This window comes from Pteronotus mesoamericanus, unplaced genomic scaffold (assembly GCF_021234165.1).
Source record: "Pteronotus mesoamericanus isolate MK-2021 breed Mesoamerican mustached bat unplaced genomic scaffold, CSHL_Meso_final scaffold_85, whole genome shotgun sequence".
Lineage (NCBI taxonomy): Eukaryota > Metazoa > Chordata > Mammalia > Chiroptera > Mormoopidae > Pteronotus > Pteronotus mesoamericanus.
In genome coordinates, this window is record NW_026555329.1 from 57,799,447 (window position 1) to 57,820,865 (window position 21,419).

The 21,419-nt window shown below is 36.2% G+C and overlaps 1 protein-coding gene across 1 annotated transcript in view; it reads left to right on the forward strand.

Moving 5' to 3' along the window:
* Positions 1-3,917: 3,917 nt before the first annotated feature.
* KCND2 (potassium voltage-gated channel subfamily D member 2) overlaps positions 3,918-21,419 on the forward strand; it is a 526,970-nt gene continuing 509,468 nt past the window's right edge. Inside the window, exon 1 of the mRNA XM_054564474.1 lies at positions 3,918-6,211. Coding sequence (XP_054420449.1) covers positions 5,097-6,211 — 1,115 coding nt within the window. The 5' untranslated portion in view covers positions 3,918-5,096. The remainder of the gene's footprint in view (positions 6,212-21,419) is intronic.

Here is a 21,419-nt window from a genome sequence, read left to right on the forward strand (position 1 = left end):
TTGGGACATAGTGTTACACAGAGTTGTTAGACTTGATACTAACAGCATGATTCATAAAGAGAAAAAATTATAAATTGGACCTCATCAGAATTAACAACTTTTGCTTTGCAGTATCTCCTGTTAGGAAGATGAAAAGGCAAGCTACAGACTAGGAAAAATATTTGCAAACAGCACATCTGATGAAGGTAAATTATTTAGAATATATAAAGTACTCTCAAAAGTCAACAGTAAAAAACAAACAATCCAATTGAAAAATGGGCAAAAGGGAGGAGCACACATTTTGCTGAAGAATATACAGATGGCAAAAATACACATTTAAATATGTTCAGCAAAATTAGGCATTAGAGAAATGAAAATTGAAATCTCAGTGAGATGTCACTATACATTTTCAGAATGAGCAAAATGAAAAATAGTGATAATGCCAAATGTTGATGAGGGGACTAAGAAACCAGATAACTTATATTTTACTGGTGATATATAAAATAGTACAGCCACTCTGGAAAAAACTGTGGCAGTTTCTCTGAAAACTAAAAACATACTTATAAAATCCAACGAAATTACTACTGGATATTTATCCCAAATAAATGAAAACTTCATGTTCAGACAATAACCTGTACAGCATAGCAGTTTTATTCATAATAGTCAAAAACTGGAACCAACCCAAATGTCCTTCAGTGGGTGAATGCTTAACATGTGTTACTAGTCAGCAGTAAAATAATGGACTATTGGTACATTCAACAAATGGATTATCTTAATGTAATTCTAAACAAAATAAGACAGTCTCGAAGGACTACATGGCATGATTCCTTTTACATAACATTTAATTGATCAATTATAGAGGAGATCGGATTAGTGGGTGACAAAGAATAGGGAAGGGGAAAAGAGGGAGACAAGGGAGACAGTGGGGCTATGAGAGGGTTTTCTTGAGATAGAATCTTCTGTATGTTTTCTGTGACCATAGTCACACCAATTTATATGTGTGATACAATTAAACAGAACTAATTAAAACACACAAAAATTGGCATATGTAAAACTGGTAAAATCTGAATTAGGTTGGTAGATTGTGTCAAAGTCAATTTCCTGGTTGTGACATTGTACTGTAACGTGTAAGATTACACCTTCGGGGGAAACTAGGTGATAGGTATAAGGAATTTCTATTTTTTCTCACAACTGCATGTGACTCTATAATTATCTCAAAATAGTTTTAAAAAATCACTTTAGGTGCAGTGTGAAGAAAGACTGGTTACAAGGTTGGAATATACAAGACTTATTGGGTCTTTGGATGAGTGTGTATTTGTTGTGGGGAAACAGGGAAGGGCAGGACATGGTCTATGATGACCATGAGGTTTCTTCCATAGGCTTTATTTATTAGTGGAGAAATCAAGATAGACAACTGGAGAACAGGAGTGACTGAATTCAATTCTGATACTGTGGAGTTTATTTTTCATCAACCAAGCAGAGTATACCAAATGAGAATTCCAGAAGGAAGACCAGGAATCCCTGGGCAAGGAAAGCGTATAGAATGTTGTGCTGGATTCTGTATACATAATCTTAATACAGCATGTCAGCACATGAATATTAAAATATTAGTGTCACCAGTATATCACTACAAGAGAATTTTTGAACTCATAGTCAAGAGTAATCATGCAAAAAATCTGTGGGAGATTCAAATATAGGCTGAAAAGAAGAATTTGCATTTCCATTATTCATTAAAGAGAAATTGACACTGAGTACCCTCTGTGTGTGCCAAGTTCTATACTGTTGTTCAGAAGAATTATCCTGTTTAATACTCACAATAGTTTTAAAAAGTTAATTTTTATTATCTACAATTTCTAAATAGAAGTTAAGTAGTTTGCCATAGGAAACAAAGCCTATGAGGAATTTCTTAGCTAAAATTTGAATCTAGACATGTTGAACTTCTAAGCCTACATCATTTCCACCCCATCATGAAGCTTGTGGAGAGTTGGGGAGAGTAGAACATACAGCAGATTTTTATATTCTTGTTTATTTAGGGTTTTTTGTAGAGTTCAACATCTCCATTTATATCTGTAAGTTGTCGCCAACTTTTTATTTTCCAGTATTTTAAGATAGGCAGGTTATAGAGACTTGTTAACAACCATCTTTCATCTCAACTAATACAAACTGATAAACAGCAGGAGTCTTCAGTTCTGTGTTTCCAAACTTAATATGGTGCATTAGCTCCAATTTCATTAACTACTAACGTGGGATTCTGTAAACCACTAAATCCAGTAAACAAGTAAACAACAAATAACTTTCCATTTCTACAGAAAATCCTGTACATTATAAGGTTTGTTTTTCTCCTCTGGTGATTTTCTATATAATTTATTTTCTTAGTTCATATCTTTTCTAAGAGGTATTTGATTTCAGATCTTTAAGGTTAATACATTGTTCATATTGTCTTCAGGGCTTGAAAGTCAATTCAATTCAAGACTCTACATCATAGTCCATTTAATTTACAAACCAAGAACAGCCAAACCAAGTCCTGAAGAAGTAATTTTCAGGTAAAAATTAGACATCTCTCTTTCTTCAACATAGATAAAACTTCAATATTTCCAAATGCCTTTATTATTATTATTATTATTCAGTCATTAGATTTAATTCTCAAAGGCATTTCAACAAAAACTCTCGACATCTCATTTCATATCCATCAACATGCAAACTCAAGCCTGAGTAATATATCCAAATGCTAAAAATGTGGGTGGGGTGTGGGGGATTTGAGGTTGTTTATGTGATGTTGCTGTCTCAGTTCGTTTTGATCCTTCACCTTTCCAAAGCATGCAAACCTTAGGAATAGATTCAACTTCTTTCCCTTCGCGCCATCTAGTGGTTATAAATGGTGTGTGTTTGGTTTTAAGGAAGATTCCTAATGAATGGGGGGCGGGGTACACTAAAAACACAACCGTTGGCAGCCACAATTTCCTAATCTCTCACCACATCACTGACTCCTCGCAAGGACACCTTTAACTACTTTAACCATTTTAGATCTGTACACAGATGCGCAGAGAGAATGAAGGGGACACACACTCACAGAGACTTGCGCCCCTTGACGCTGACATTTAGAAAAGGGTTCTAAATCCTTCCTGTCATTCGCAAAGGACGGGGAAAGGAGTCGTGGCAAGACCTAGACCGAGGAAACTGCTAGACTTTTCAAGTTGGATAGATGACGTATTAACCTCCTCAACGTTAACATCTGGTATGAACAAATAAAAAGAAAGAAAAAGAGAAAAAAGCACTTAAAAATTCCGCCGCGGGGCTTTGCAGGGCTTGCCCCTCAGTATCCCCCAGAAGACAACCAATTCCTGCGCGTTCCGCTCCGCTCACCCGCCTTCCTAGATTCTCTCTCTCTCTCTTTCCCCGTTTCCCACGCTCGCCTGGAACGGGGACCCAGGGAGACAGAAGCAAGGCACCGGTCCCCTTCCTCCTCTCCTCCACCAAGCCACCGCAACCCAGCGCGTGCAGCTTCCCTTTGTTCGTCGAGGCTCGCTCTCCCCCAGCAGATCCACCTGGATGCTCTCCCTCGGTGACATTTTGCGCCGGGTCTGGTGGGTGGCTGGGGTGGAGCCAGAGGAGCCCGAGGGGGCGGGGGTGGAGAAAGGTCAAGCCCAGGGAAAGGCGGGAGGCGCCGTTCCTAACCTGCGTGGCGGGGCGAGCGCTCGGTTATTTATTTATTTTCTCCTTATTTATTAATCGCACGAGCAGAGCGGCGCGGGGAGCCCGGGGACATGCAGGACCACCCACTGGCAGGGAAGCAGCCAGCCGCCCTCTCGCGCCCCCGCGTTGCCGAGCGCGTCCAGCCTCAGCGCTCCGGAGATTGTCCGCGCCGGCCCCGGCTCCGACCCCGCAGCGCCACAGCCCTCGCAGCCCCGCAGCCCCGGCGCCCCGCAGCCCCGCACCGCGCAGCTCCGGCCCTGGCTACGGCGGCGGCGCAGTAAGTTGGCAGGAGCGAGTCCCCTCGGTTCGCCTCCCCCGCACCTTTTGAACTTGTTGCTGCTGCTGGGCTCGCCTGCGCCCGGCTTTCGGAAGGTGAAAAGGAGGAGGGAAGCACGGAGGGATGGGGGAAGGGGAAGCAGAGCTCGCTTGAGCTTTATTTGTGCTCCCTCGGCGCCTGGATTCGGCTGCTCGCGAGCTGCTCCCTCAGCTTCTCCCTTTTCGGGTGTACGGCGAGGAGAAAGTCTCTATGCAACTCAGCCCCGGTGCACACTTGGCCAGGTATGTACCGCAGGCGAGGCGCGTTCTGTGCGCAGACAGATGCTGCTGCCGCCGAGGCGGTGGCGGCTGCCAGCTCCCCGGCTCCTTAACTGTCATACTGCACCTGAGCTGAACTTGAAAAGAGAGTGAAGGGACGATTGGACGAACGCTTTCGGCAGACACAGGGGTGTTTGCAGACTTAGGGGGAGGAGGATCTATACTAACGCCCCCCACCGTGCCCACCACTCTGCACCCCCATCTCTGCAAATACTGCCGGAGGGGTAGAGGCGGCCACCGGACTCCCAAAGAGACGTGGGGTACTAGCTGTGATCGCATCTGGAAAGCTACAACAGGTCGCCTTTTTGAGATTCCTTTGGCGGGAAGGGCCACTTGAAAAAGGAAGGTTTGAAAGAGTCAAAAGGGAAGGTGTAAACGTTTCTTAATTCGTCAAAAGAATACCACTGAGTGATTGTCCTTCGTTTTTTTGTTTGGTTTTTTTCCTACCCTACACAAGGCATACTGACCCCACGTTAACCACGTGTCAGGGGAGGAATCAAAGACACCTGTTTGAAGAAATTGCTGCACTTAAAGTCACCTGTGTACATATTTGTACCAGCGGTGGCCTGGTCCAACTGCTGGAAAAGGTTTGGTTAGGTTCTGCTGGGCGTGATTGTTAGGACATTTTGTTTTCTAAATACCTGTCTTTGGGGGAAACTTGCCCTTCTGAGACCTGTGACTTCACCAGGAGCTCTACCTTGGAATAAGAGTGATACCCCTGGACTACCTTTCTCTGTAATATTTGTTTGACAGGAGGACGTGCGTGGTTGTGGCTACCTTGACCCACTATACAGGCCTGATTGCCCTTCTTGCCTCCGCTTCAAGGCACCATGGCGGCGGGGGTAGCAGCATGGCTGCCCTTTGCAAGGGCAGCGGCCATCGGGTGGATGCCTGTGGCCTCGGCGCCTATGCCGGCTCCCCCTAGACAGGAGAGAAAAAGGACTCAAGATGCACTAATTGTGCTGAATGTTAGTGGTACCCGTTTCCAAACATGGCAGGACACCCTGGAACGCTATCCAGACACTCTGCTGGGCAGTTCAGAGAGGGACTTTTTCTACCATCCAGAGACTCAGCAGTATTTTTTTGACCGTGACCCAGACATCTTCCGTCATATCCTGAATTTCTACCGCACTGGGAAGCTCCACTATCCTCGCCATGAGTGCATCTCTGCTTATGATGAAGAATTAGCCTTCTTTGGCCTCATCCCAGAAATTATTGGCGACTGCTGTTATGAGGAGTACAAGGATCGAAGGCGAGAGAACGCAGAGCGCCTACAGGACGACGCCGATACTGACAACACGGGAGAGAACGCGCTGCCCACCATGACTGCTCGGCAGAGGGTCTGGCGGGCATTTGAGAACCCCCACACCAGCACAATGGCCCTGGTGTTCTACTATGTTACAGGGTTCTTCATTGCCGTCTCAGTCATCGCTAATGTGGTCGAAACAGTGCCCTGTGGGTCTAGCCCGGGTCACATTAAAGAACTGCCCTGTGGCGAGCGGTATGCAGTGGCCTTCTTTTGCTTGGATACAGCCTGCGTCATGATCTTCACTGTTGAGTACTTGCTTCGCCTGGCTGCAGCTCCCAGTCGTTACCGTTTTGTGCGTAGCGTCATGAGTATCATAGACGTGGTGGCCATCCTGCCTTATTACATTGGGCTAGTGATGACAGACAATGAGGATGTTAGTGGGGCCTTTGTCACACTTCGAGTCTTCCGTGTCTTCCGTATCTTCAAGTTTTCCCGCCACTCTCAAGGCTTGCGCATCCTAGGGTACACGCTGAAGAGCTGTGCATCTGAATTGGGCTTCTTGCTCTTCTCTCTCACCATGGCTATCATCATTTTCGCTACCGTTATGTTCTACGCAGAGAAGGGGTCTTCCGCCAGCAAGTTCACCAGCATCCCTGCTGCCTTCTGGTATACCATCGTCACCATGACAACATTAGGGTAGGTGCCATCAAGGGAAATGGGATGAAGATTGGGTATGTGTGAGGTGATTGTGGACCCACTGAAGTTATATAGGAAATTAGAGGGAAAAAATAATTTTTCTTTTTTCTAAATGGATTTAGGAAAGCATTATTTAAATGGTTTTGAGAAATTCTTTCGATCTATGAAATGGGTATGATATAGAGATTGAAGTACTTAGGAAGCTGAGTATTGATGCTGAGTATTGATGCCTGGAAATGATAGACACAACAAAGAAATTTTAGAATTCCCGAATGTAAGGGAGGATCATCAATATTATATATGTAAATACATAAAAATATAATAAGAATCACAAAACAAAATTTGTGCCCCAGTAAAGGTATGAATATGTACCATTGATAGTGAAATGCCTAGAAAGTGCTCCAGTATATTCAAGTGAAAAGTTTCCATGTATATTTGAAGTATTACTTTCAAAGGAACAGATACTTTTGGCATGTATTTTTTCCTCCAAGAACTATAATTCTCACTTTACATTATAAAATATAGATTATAGATATCACATGAAATAATTTTGTAATATATATGCACATGCTCATATCTATGCATTTTCATTGTAGCTGATAAGTTATGCAGTTTTAGAATATCAGGACTGAAACTGGTCAACTCTATAAAGTGCAGTGGAATAACATTTGCAACATATTGAAGACTAAGCTCATAGTTTCCAAAAAAAGAAATAAGTGACTGTCATCCACCATTTCTTGAGATGCTACAAATCCTATCAGGCAATGGGTTCATGACCATTAAGTAAATGTAAACGATCGAGCAGTATCTGGTGAGAGTGATGGTTCCTAAGGGCTGGTTGCATTATAGAATTTTGTGCGTTCAAATTTTCTTCTAGAATTCTTTTGTGCATTCTTTTATTTGGGGGTAATGGTGTTTTGCAAGTAAAAGTGCATATTCCAAATTAATGTTTTTTTTTAAATAAATTTTAAGCTGGGATTAAGATTTTTTAGATTGCAGGAAAAAAGGTATGAAGTAATTAATAATGTAAATCAAATTGCAGAAAAGCAGCAGCATTTACATATTAGAGAATCTAATGAAATAAGATGGTTAGAGACTTTGACTTTTACGAGTTCTTAGAGAAGCCAAGTAGTGATAGTGCTCTTTCTTCAGCTTTATGTTTCTTTTCTGGCACAGTTAATCAGTACAATGGGGATTTGGTAATGGCTATAAGAAAAAGTTATTCCCAAGGCTGCTTTTTGAGTTTTGTGTTTCTGACTAATTTAATTGCCTTATTTAAATGATAATGTGGTTAAAATCAACCTAATTTTGTAGGCATTTTGTGTTGAGCAGGATTTCTCATGTTGTCATTTGCTAACTACTGAAATATTTTATATGTGAATAATTTTTGGTTAAGTAGGAAATTATAGTACATTAAAATACAATAACCTATGACTTTGATTTAGTCTCACATGCATTTTGAAGTCCTACTGGGGTATTTTAATAAATGGATTAGTGAAAATCCATATTCTATTGCTTATATTTCTCTTTTACATGTTGTGATTTTGTGGCCAATTTTGAAGATGCTTCAGAATAATGTAGGTTCTTATTCTAGAATTATATATGTGTATATATACTTTTATATATGTGTGTGTGTGTGGTCTTGTCTTTTTGTCATTTGATATCTTTATGAAGGACAATTGGATAGTGCAAATCAGTATCAGGACATCAAATTAGAAGTGCACATGTATAAAAAAGGGCTCTGTTAAGAGGAAATAAAGGAAAAATATTAAAAGTAAATACATTTGCAAAAATTTGGTGTCAATGGCAATGATTTTCAGGAAGAATCGGTGAGTCATTTTAATACAATATGATGTCTATAAGATTGAACGTAGGCAGTATTATAACTAATGTTGAGGAGATGCTAATTTCATCCAGCTAAAAGTTTTATTTTAAATATGTGAAATCAGTATTGTAAAATTTGTTTCTTGAAACGACTTTCAAATTTTATTTTATTTTTAAATTTATTTTTGTTTTCAGAACAATGAGGAAATGTTAACCATTAATAACATTTTATTATGTAATAAAATGCTTATAACATCTACTTTTTGAAACAAATTGAATCATGAAGCCTGAGTAAATTCTATGAAATAGATTTAATTCACATATTCTGTATGTAAGTGAATAGAAGAATTAAATATACACTTTCTCAGAACCTAAAGGCAAAAGGGGAGTTACTTTTAAGACTTAACTTTCATTGAAGTTGAAAAGTTTAATTTTCAGGAAATTAAACTAATTAAAGATCTTCATGAAATATAGTAGTCATATTTTTCAGATGTTAAAATGTTGATGTTTTCAAAATACAATCCATTTATTGGAAAAATATATGAATTTTAGCAAAGCATATGCTTTATAATATAGCACAGTTTCTTAGAAAATGTCTTCAATTTCTCTTAAAAATATATTTATAATGTATTTTATTTTCCTGCAGAAATAGATTTTTAAAAAATTCTGCTTTCCTGTGACTTATCTTTGGTTGCATTGTGACCCTAAAGCTTTAGTTAAGAATAGAAAATATTCAACAAAAGCCATTGCCTGAAATTATTTTTTTACTCTGTAGTTTTATACTTAGAAGCTGAGGTATCTGTATAAACTTTCTAGAAAACATGCAGCTGTTGAAGCTAATATTAAGCTGTGTCTGATAGATGGCCAAGAATTTCCCATTACACTTTCTGAGCTTTTTTTACATAGCTATTATTTTTAATGGAGCTAATGTTCATCAATTAATGATAATAGAAGTGAAAATGGAATCCTAAATAGTGGTTATCAAAAGTTCCAGCTCATACAAACATTATCATAAGAGAGGAAGTGGCTAACGGCTTTGTAATTCAGAACCTGCAGAATTATCTCCTCCCTTTCACGTCATTTTAGACAACATTCAGTTGGATTGTTGGTCTGAGGAAATGCTTGGGTCTTTCTTACATCTATTGTGTATTCATGTAATCATTTTTGTGCTCCCTGAAATATCAAATATACCATTATAACTAAACCATACTTGTTTTATAAGTAATTATTTAATTTGCTGGTAAAATGATGGCTTTAAAATATAATTTTAAGCCTACCTATTTGCAAGATTAAAGTAGAAAACATCAAAAGCACAATTTTAAAAAGTCAATAAAAGGAAGAATGTTGGATTTTTTAAAACAGTGTTTAGGTTGTGTTGCCATTATCTGTTACTCTATTCCATTCTTCCTTTCTGAACATATTTATTGATGTGCATTAGGCCCTATTTATTTTATTCCCCTACCTTTCTTCTTTCCAGTGTAAAGTCTAATTACTGCCTTAAACTGCCTTGGGGGAGAAAGAACCTGAAACTCCTGCTTTGTCCTAATGACCTTTGGGAGATGTGATTACTACCATCTTGTTTTTCATTCAGGTGGTAGTAATTAAATATTGCCAAATTTAGGATATTTCCTAATGACCACGAATAATCAAAAACAATGTCATGTAGATATATTTATTTTTTAAGGCCAAGCTTCAGTTTACCCCGAGTGCTTGACTTATGAGTGAGAAGTGGTGTCAGGTGGCACATTAAATAATTTGAGGAGACTTTTATGTTAGGCAGTATCTGCATTTTTGGTCATGATTATTAACCACCTAGACGCTTAAAAAAACAGATTATATTGCTGATGACAGAAAACTTAAGAATTGAGAAATGTCATTTCTGCAAACATCACCACTTTTTTAAGATAAAGATGTTTTCATAAAGTTTTCAATATGGGAAAGTTATTACATGGCATTTCTGTAAAGTTCATGTTTAGAATAATCTTTAACATTTAACTACATAAACATATTCTAATTATGAACAAATCTAGTAAAACAAAAAGTTCCTTTATAGTGTCCATTCATCAGAAACAAATATGGTAGAATCACAACTATGATCTCAGAAAAAACTTAGTATAGTCATCTATTTATAAGACCCGACTTTAATAGGTTTGGTAAATTGCTATTTTTAAAAAAAGCAACTTGTTTTTCTTTGCAATTTTTCTAACAATATAGTGGGAAATTTCCTTTTTTAGAATGTCATATATCTATGGTTCTATATGTTCTATTTCATATAACATGCAGGTATGTTATATATATACAACAAATAAATACAGAAAGTATTTTATTTGTTATATATTTTAAAGTTATACTCATTTTTGAAAATGAGTTAGTGAAGTTCAAATTGCTTTTTACCTAATTTCTGAATACCTGATGAAAGGAAACTTAGCTGTTATTTATTTAAAATCCATCATTTTACACATACAAGACTTTTTTTGTAGACTGCCCATAGTTACAAAAATAAATAGCAGGATTTTTTGAAATTTCATTTTTTACCCCTATTTTGAAGACCTTAAGACATTATCTAGGAATGTGCAATAATAACTAGTTGGCGGGTACTGCTGATGCTACAGGGATAAGAAAAGGAATACACTTGCTCTTTATTCCATTAATATTAAAGTCTCTCTGAATTCTACTCTCCGTGACTCACTCCACATTCCTCAATGTCACTGCTAGCTTTGCATTCATTCACACAGTGCTGAGGTTTATCACGACGGTGTCCAGTTAGTTGATATAACACAACTATGTGTTCTCATCTGGTGGACTCTTAGGCCATTTGTCAGCAAACTACTTGATGGTGAGTGTTTTACTTGGCCTGATGGAGAAGAAAATAAATCAATTTTTTTTTTTTTGCCTAAATTACCTGAGAAAGTGTTGGTCTGTGTTTCTTAAAACTCTACAATTTAACTTCTCTTTTGTTGAAAGAACAGGAATGGTGAAAAGAATAGTCACTGAAAAAGGACTATTATTTTTCCTTCACAGCCAGGAGAATGATTCACCCTTTCTTTCTACTGTTCATATGTCTTACATTGTTTTTTGAGTGTGTGTGTGTGTGTGTGTGTGTGTGTGTGTGTGTGTTTATGTATTTGCTGTTGTTCTCCCACTGACCCACTGGCTTCAGCTACTAGATTTGACAGAGTGGGATATGGTCTGATGCTGAAAAGAAACCCAGTGATAAAATATCATCTACATTTCTGTGCACATTTATGCTGCTTCTTGCTTTAGTAGAGTCTATTGAAATTTTTGCCCTTTAGTTTTTTCCTTTGAGAATCAGCCTTTAACATTGACCTTCTCTATGAAGCCGTCTTCACGTCCCAAGCCTACATCATCTGTAGTTGGAATTACTCTTGACATTATAAGTGCTATTTTATATATAATGTATCATTTTACTTCTTGCCTTCCTAACTAGATTGAAAGGCTTTTGAGGTTTGGACCTATACCTTCTGGGACTTATTACCTACTAAATGAGTACTCAAATGTAGAAAAATGTATATTAATGTGTTGCTGATCATGGTGTAACATGACACCTACACACCCCAGAGAGCTCTTTAACCAGGGAACAGCACCACCTCAACATTAGCAGTAATCTACTAATCTAATTTTTTGCTTTGTTCAATGTTTAAAAAAACTGAAATTTATATTATTAGAACATTTTGTCTTTGAATGTACTACAGTCTATCTTTCTTTTTTCCTTTGGATTAGGGAGAGCTATGAGACTTCTTCATCTTTGGTTTGTAACTATCTTCTGCAAAGATTAGAACTAATGGTTGTCAGTGGCTCTTAATCAGTTTGTTTTCTGGTGAAGGCTGGGTAAAGTGCATGTTCCTCTGGGGAGCATATGGAGATACTTTATAATGTAAGTGAATCAGCACAGGAACATGCTGACTTCTCTTTGAATATCAGCTCCCTATTTAAATAGGAGCAGGAAAGGAGTCCTGGGCAAAAAGATACTTTGATGACACTTTGTAACAAGAAAGGTATTCTGTCTCTCACCTAGTAAATACAAGGTGGCACTTTTTTCTTTATCCAGGTCCAATCATTTATTAATAAAATGGAATTGTTTAAAAATAATGAACTATTATCTGTATATGATATATAAGATAAATGTAGTCTCTTTCAAGAAGTTGCCATTCTAGGTGATTAAAAGGCAGGTATACAAAATACATGTAGCTATATATCTTGGTGTGGTGCAATCCATTTTTCAGTGGAAATTTTGACAAGCCTGTTATATAAAGAAGATTCAAATCATAAAAAGTGTGGGGAGAACGTGGAGAGAGTTATCAGAAGTTAATAATGAGAGAAAATAACATTGAAAGAGTAGGATGACAGTTGAAATAATGTCAAACAGAACAGAAAGTTTTTTTTTCTAAAAGTAAAAGGTCTTGCTTTTTTTGCTCTTATGTGGGCCTGGTTCTTCTATCTTCTTCATTTTCTTCACTTCTAAGAGTAACAAGGAAAATGCTTTTGGAAACCCAAAGCTTTACCAGCATCATCTACTTTCAGGAAATCAGAATGCGACTCATAGAGTTCAATTTAACATGTTTTGTTGATCACTTACTACCGATCGTTGCCCATAATAATAAACATAACTGTCAACTTCCTGACCTTAAGAACCATGTACTCTAGTGGGGGATGCAGAAAATAAACAGATAATTATATAATTCCAGGCAGTGGTGGCTGCTCTAAGCAATATAAGTCAAAGTAAGGAGTATACGATTTTGAACAGGGGACAGACCAGGGTTTTCCAAAGGCAGCATTCAAGCTGATGGCTAACCAAAAGGAGTCAAATGAGTTCTGTGAATATCTGGATGAAGAGCTTTAGAGGAAGAGAGACAAGAAGTACAAAGACCTCAAGGTGGCAGGAGGCTCTGTGTATTTCACCTAAGGCCGCTGTAATTGAATCTGGGCTTAGTAGCAAATGCCATTTGAAAGATAGCTGGGACAAGATGATGTTTGATATTGTAGGCCATAGTAAAGACTTCTGGCTTCACTGAAGACATAATGGACAGATATTAGAGAGATATTAGCGTGGTGAGGACAGGATGTGATTTCTGTATTAAAATGAGCACAAGCTCTAAACATTTAAATTTTTTTCAATGACCGTTTTAACATTAATTTTTTCATCATGCATAAATACTCATTTGTAAGATTTGTTTTACTTAACTTAAAATTTATATACCATTATTCATGAGATTTTATAACAAAATTTTATAAGAAGGCATGATTAAATTATTCTTGTCTGACAAAAATAAAACTAGTTCAAATGAAAAACAAATTTTAGCAAAATGTGGTTCTCAATGGATATGGAGTTATTTTGGAAATGATTGGAGATTATTATTTATTTTGAGTATAGCTATGCAGACTTACAGTTGTCAATTCTAATGTCAGTGTTCAAGAATATCACATATGCTTTGGATTCTATTTAAAAAGAATTTTCACTTATTTTTTTCTCATGTTGCAGTAGGTACACATATACCCTTTTCAGATGTTTTGTTATTTTTGTGAGTTTGAAAGAAAAATGGTTTATATGTGGTGAAATCTGTGAAAAATACTAGAGGATATTTATTTTTAAACCCAAATTATATTGGAGCCATGTGGGTCAACAATGTGTAATGACTGCTTACAGAGGCAGTGCTTTGGTGAGAATCACCATGCCGCAAAGTAAAACATAATCATGAATGGATAATTGGAGAGAACTTAGGTCAGAAGAACAAGAATTGGATTAACAGCATAAAAATACAGAAAAAAAACTTATGCATGCTTCCCAGATGAACAACTTGTAAAAATAGCTCTTGAATGTAAGGGAATTCATTGTGGTATCTGTCTCACTTTAGCATTCTGTTTCCATAAAAACATCTGCCATCCGGGTAATTCCCCAGTCTACCCAATAGTTCTATACAGAGTCTTTATTTCTTATTGGACAAACTAGGATTTTACAAGGCCCATCACAAGGAATATGTTCAGGCATTCCCTGTCTTTTTCATCTGATGAATTTGCTAATGACAATTACACTCTCAAAATTAGTAAGTCTTGCTGATTTTTAATGGAGATTTGTTTCCTTTCATCTTGCTATGAAAATGGAAGCTAAATATATGGAAATAGTTAACTTCAACGACATGTTTCAGCTTATGGCCAACCATATCAAAGCCAATAATATGAAAAACATCAAATCTGAAAATACTTCACAAGGCTTTGGTTTACTCATTTTTGTGAAATTAAGGATGATGATTGGAGTAGATATTCAATAGTTTTTCTGATACTTTATAATATTTTATAAAATGTTAAATACAAATTTTTGCAAATATCTACAATCAAGAAATATTCATAGTCTCCATTTATATTTTATAGTTTATCAGAATATTATGTAGTTAGAAAAAATTATGCTAATTTCAAGGCGTCTCATAGACATGTGATTAAATATCAAGGGGAAATTACTTTCATTTTAGGAAATTCTTAATTGCACAAATTAAAGTGAATATTATTTTTAATCCTTTATAGATAATCTTGCAATTTTTTTCATGTTTGCCATAAAAGACCATTGTTTTAAAAAGCATGATTAACTTAGAGTACATAAATATTGACCTGTTGTCTTTTTTTAATATAACATTTGTGCTTTTGGCTTTGAAAAATTACAAGGATTTGATGCAAAATGTCAGAAGATAACAGTAAATATTCTAATGATAAATAATGTAATTTAGAAAGTTTATGAGAGTAAAGCACTGTTTTTATTCAGGATTTGCATGGTCCTAGAATAAAGTGCCTGATGATTTTGCAAAGAGCTTTATTATTTTCATGCAAAATGCCCAACTACCTTCATAATCACCTAACTGAAAAGTAAGAATATTTTATTTATTATCACCTAACTGAAAATTAAGAATATTTTATTTCAAAAACAGTTAAAATAAGACTTCTTTTTTAGTCACGTAGCAAAATTTGGCAGAGTTCTAAAATATACTATTTTATGCCAAACTTAAAGTTAATTAAGAAATCACTTTACAGATATTCACATTTTTTTTTTAATTCTGTCTCCAGATTATTTTTCACATTATTCATTGCCCAGTTTCTGGATCTATACCTATTATTTTAAATATTACTAAAATATGTGTGAAGGTATAATGCATACTGAAATACACATTTATGAAACACACTTATGCCTCCATACAAAATGTATGGATACATAAGTATTTTACACATGTCTATGTCAATATACATATAACTTCTCCTTTTATTTTTCTGACAGGACACAAAATCAACTACTGATGATAATACTTTTTAAAGTCTGGGTATGTGGGACATAGGAAGAATCATTTTTATATTTCATTTTGTACTTTTTTATATGAGAAAACCATTTTGTTTTGTTTTGTTTTTCCCATCAGCCTATAGAACTTCTGTTAAAAAAGGGCTTTCTGGTGACATTTGGGGTTTTCTCTCTTTATATTTTCCTATATAAAAACTATCAGATGTTATTTAAAATTAAACTCTTCTCTTATAATATTGCTTCGATGATTCACTAAAAAACATCCTAAATATGTAGCAGTTGTATGGCATTGGTCAAGTTACTTAAACTCTGTTTGCCTGAGATTCCTCACCTGTCAAAATAGGTGTGCAATATGTACTTCATAACACTTGTATGGAGATTAAATGTAAATACGTGAAATTCCTAGAATGGTACCTTCTGTGTAGGTGCTACATGAGGGATTGCTGTTTTTTATTATTAAATATATGATATTTAAATAATATTTAATGTAATACTTTATTCTTGCATAAGGAAGAGTAGTTAAGGAGCAGGAGGAAATTTTCAGAGATGATGGATGTGTACATACATGGCCTTGATGATAGTGATGCTTATTATGGTGATACTTATTTCCAAAGTTATCAAGTTGTAGACAATAAATACATGAAATATATACAGAGAGAGAAGAAAGAAAGGAGGGAGAAAAGAAGGGAAGTTGGTTCTCAATGAACTATAAATAGAAGAAAAAGTCTCTAGTGTCAGTCACCCAATATACAATTAGGTAGGAAATGATTGTTGAAGATGAAGAGTTAAATGAAAACACATCCTAAATCAGAGAGATTTCCTATTTAGAAATTGGAATTTTGAGTCACCATGCCAAACTTTTTGTTGTTGAAAATTCAACAATAAATAAATTTGGGTTAACAAATTATAAAAATTTTGTGTATCTGGCAAATTTGTTTTGAAATGAAATACTTAATCATTCCTTTATTATGACCTACTCGGCTGATATGCAAAGAAGATTTGAAACAATTTACTGTCAAATGAACCAAAAAAGATTAAAAAAAGTGCCAAGTATTAAATATGAAGGGCAAATGATGGAGAATAAAAGTTATGTTAAATAAAGCATTGCTGAGCATATAATTAGCTCTGACTTTCCTGGAAGCTGAAGAAAGTGCAGCATGTTTTATAGCTCTATTTATCCAATAAAGGAAAGTATCTCACTCCCTGAAGAGTTCTTTAGAAGAATAGAGCAATTTTTTTAAACCAATGTAATGAACCAATAATTTCAATTTCACAACATATTTATAAATATTTTTATTTGGGCTACATAGTATACAATATTGCAATAATACAAAGGTGTTTGCATAGGAAATATAAATGTATTGATTAAAATATATAACTTCCAGATCATTGCAAGATTAGAAGATACAGTGTTTAGCAAATTCTTAGTGTTGAATGAAGACCACCAGAATTAAGATCACTCAGGATAATTATTAAAAATACAGATTCTTGGCATTCACCTAAGACAAATAGTCCATGGAGGTGGGAACCATGACAACTGCATTTTTACTTCTCACATAAAATTTTTTTCAATTAATTAATTTATTTTTTCCAAATAGATTTGTCTCTGCTTCCCCCCACCACTTTCGCCTCCCTCAGTCCTTCCCCTTTGGTTTTGTCCATGAGTCCTTGCTATAAGTTCCTTGACTTACCCTTTCCTTCCTTTTCACCTGTCCACCCCTCCCTCCTTCCCTCTTGTCTCTGTTGGTTTCTTTTTCTTTCAGTGCTGCTGGTCTTATTTTCCTTGCATCTTTGTTTTGTTGGTTAGATTCCACTTATAGGTGAGATCATATGGTATTTGTCTTTTGCCTCCTGGCTTATTTCGCTTAGCATAATGCTGTCTACTTCCATCCATGCTGTCGTGAAGTATAGTAGTTCTTTTTTCCTTTCTGCTGTGTAGTATTCCATTGTGTAAATGTACCATGGTTTTTTGATCCAATCATCTACTGATGGGCATTTAGGTTGCTTCCAACACTTGGCTATTGTAAATTGTGCTGCTATGAACACTGGGGTGCATAGGTTCTTTTGAATTGGCGTTTTGGAATTCTTAGGGTATAGTCCCAGCAGGGGAATCAGTGGATCAAAAGGCAGTTCCATTTTCAGCTTTTTGAGGAAATTCCACACTGCTTTCCACAATGGCTGCACCAGGAGGGGGTAAAACTATCATTGTTTGCAGATGACATGATAGTGTACATAGAAAACCCTGTAGACTCCACCAAAAAACTACTCAACCTAGTAAGTGAATTTGGCAAAACAGTGGGATACGAAGTCAATATTCAGAAATCAAAGGCATTTTTGTACACCAGCAATGAAATAGAAGAAGAAATCAGAAAAAAAATACCGTTCGATGTAGCAAGAAGAAAAATAAAGTACCTAGGAATAAATTTAACAAAAGAGGTAAAAGACCTGTACATAGAAAACTATACAACATTGAAGAAAGAAATTAAGGAAGACACAAATAAATGGAAGCATATACCATGATCATGGATGGGAAGAATTAATATCATCAAAATGTCCATTCTACCCAAAGTAATTTATAGATTCAACGCAATCCCTATTAAAATACCAATGACATATTTCACATCAAATTTTAAAAACCACTGACCTGGGAGAACATATGTTGAGCCTATCTCTACAATTATAATTCTGGAATATTTTTGACCTTGACTGGAATTTTGGAAGGAGGTAAAAAGAAACCATTTAAAATAATAATCTATACAAAGTAGCTAAATTGCTAGTTTTCAGTATTACTTAATGAATATATAAATATAAATAGAAATTCAGTAATATAGGTGAATAACTGATTCTTGAATATAGGTGATAAACTGATTCTATATGGCAAAAGTCCTATCCTACTCTACACTAAGGAATAAAGTTTCATGGATGATAACCATTAATACTAGTGTCCTGGAGAGCAACAGGAATAAAGAAGACACAATGGCTTCCTTTTGGGAATTTAGGATTTTGAGCTTTTAAAGTTACAGAGTTCTAAAACTGTCAGGGATAGGTGGGCTGAGCTTTGCTTGTATAGGCACAAGTTCACTGACCAGTTGCTCATAATGAAAATAAGAATCATAGAGTCATATATCAGAGACTTGGAAGTAGTGAAGAGCTTTGGAGAAGCAGGACAGCACAGTGTATGAACACATTTTATGAACACTATCTAAATTTCATGAGATAAGAATTTCCTTGGGTATTTTTCTCTTTTATATAAACAGAAAGTTGATTTGAAAAGGTTTTACTTTCCAAAGAGGATAACTTTAGTCACATATTAGGGGTTTCAACTGTGGAGGACCTGAAGATAAAAAACAGATTATTGGTAGATTCTTAGATTATAGTCGAAAAGAAGAAAAGTTACATGTAAAAGTTAACTGAATGGCTGATTTGATATTGAGTATTTTAATTGGCTTTTCATGGCTGTTAGCCTGTCGGAAATGATGTATGCTACAAACCTTTTCCCACAAGGTCTAAGGGCAAAAAGAAATGTCTTGTGAAAGTCCAATTGACAATTAATACGGCCAGAAATTGAAATACATTTCCTGCCCTGGAGGATGCTATCTCATTAGCTATGGTTACAGGATTTTGGACCATCAACTTCTGTAAAAAAGGAAACCTATAGTCAAAAGTTATAATTCAATAATAAAAGTGCTGATAATTATACTCTAATGAAAACTCAAGTGTTCCTTATTGTTAAAATCAGGAGGCCTGACACGATATTTTGAAATCTTGGTTTAAAGTGAGATTAGTTAGATGATGCAGGTTTATCCCAAGTCAGATAAATGAAAACCAGAGTCTTAAAACCTCTGGTAATGCCTCTCTTCCTGAAGAGAATATATATGGGGGAGGGGGTAGGAATGTAATCTGATACTTTATTTTAAAGATTTTATTTATTTTTAGAGGGAGGGGCAGAGAGGGAGAAAGAGAGGGACTGAAATATGAATGTGTGGTTGTCTCTCGCGTGTTTTCTGCTGGGACCCGGCCCGCAACCCAGGCATGTGCCCTGACTGGGAATCAACCAGTGACCCTTTGGTCCCCTAGTTGGCACTCAGTCCACTGAGTCACATCAGCCAGTGCTAATCTGACACTTTTAATAGAGCAGAAGAGTGTATATTCATTGGGACCCCTTCTCTGTGGCAGGCACCAACACCACAGATGTAAACCTTTTAAAAATATTCTATTTATTGATTTTAGAGAGGGAGAGAGAGAAACATCAATTTGTTTTAATGCTTAAATACATTCATTGAATGATTCTTTTATGTGCCCTGACTAGGGATTTAACCCACAACCTTGGCACATTGGGATGATGCTGTAACCCAGAGGTACCCCATGTTCTGAGATGCATGTCTGGATTTTCTTTTTCTTTTGCAAGATAGTTTTAAATACTCTTTTATTTCAAATCAAATACTGTTACTATTTTTCCAATTTTCTTTGTCATTTGCACATGCTCTCTCTCTCTCTCTCTACATACACACACACACACATACACATAGTACATTTCCTATACTGTTTGAGAGTAAGTTATATACTATGGTTTTTACTTCCAAATACTTTGCTTAGTATTTCTTAATATTAATGATTGTGTTTTATATATCATAGGACAGTTACTCATTTTAGTAATTTAACATTGATACATAATATTTTTCCTAAACTATTGTTGGTATTTCATTTTTATAAGTTTACCTAATAATGTCCTTCATAGCATTTTTTTGTAATTTTACTTTTTTAGCCCTGGCTGGTGTAGCTCAGTGAATTGAGTGCCGGCCTGTGAACTGAAAGGCCTTCAGTTCGATTCCCAGTCAAGGCACATGCCTGGGTTGCAGACCGGATCCCCAGTAGGGGGCATGCAAGAGGCACACACACACTGATATTTCTCTTTTACTCTTTCTCCTTCCTCTCCCCTCTCTAAAAATAAAATCTTTAAAAATAAAATTTATTTTTTATTACAGTTTACATTTAATGCTATTTTGTATTAGTTTCAGGTGCACAACATAGTGGTTAGACAATCATATTCTTTACAAAGTGATCCACCCAATATTTCAAGTACCCATCTGGCACTGTAAATTGTTATTACAATATTATAGACTATGTTCCCTTTGCTGCACTTTACATCCCTGTGACTATTTTGTAACTACCAATTTGTACATCTTAATCCCTTCATCTTTTTCACCTAGATCCCCAACCTCCCTCTCTTCTGGCAATCATCAGTCTGTTCTCTGTGTCTATGAGTCTGTTTCTAGTTCATTCATTTATTTTGCCCTTTAGATTCCACATATAAATGAAATCATAATTTTTCTTTGCCTGACCTACCTCATTTAGCATAATACCCTCTAGGTCAATTCATGCTCTCACAAATGGTAAGATTTCATTCTTTTTTTTATGGACAAGTAATATTCCATTGTAAGTATACCCCACTCTTTTTTATCCACTTATCTATTGATGGGCACTTGGGTTGCTTCCATTTCTTAGCTGTTGTAAATAATGCTGCAATATATACAGGGGGGCATATATTCTCTTGAATTAGTGGTTTGGGTTTCTTTGGGTATACACACTCAGAAGTGGAATCACTGGGTCATAAGGCAATTCCAATTTTAATTGTTTGAGGAACCTCCACGCTATTTTCTACAGTGGCTGCACCAATCTGCTTTCCCACCAACAGTGCATGAGGGTTCCCTTCTGTCTACATCCAGGCCAACATTTGTCATTTGTTGATTTTTTGATGATAGCTGTTCTGACAGGTGTGAGGTGATATCTCATTGTGGTTTTAAATTGCATTTCTCTGATGATTAGTGATACTGGAAGCGTGTCTGAATTTTAATATGAAGTTCTAGGAGAATATCAGAGGAAATTCAACAAATAATTTATGTCCCTGATTAGGTATGCAAGTAAAAAAAAAACCGCTTCTACCAAAGATTTGAACCTTAAATCACAAAATAAACAAGTCCTCTTATCTTCCTGAAGAAATCATCAGTGGGTTTGCCAAAGGCAACAGCTGTTCTTTTCCTGAACCTTAGGCTAGACATAAACATTGGCCAATTAACACACACACCA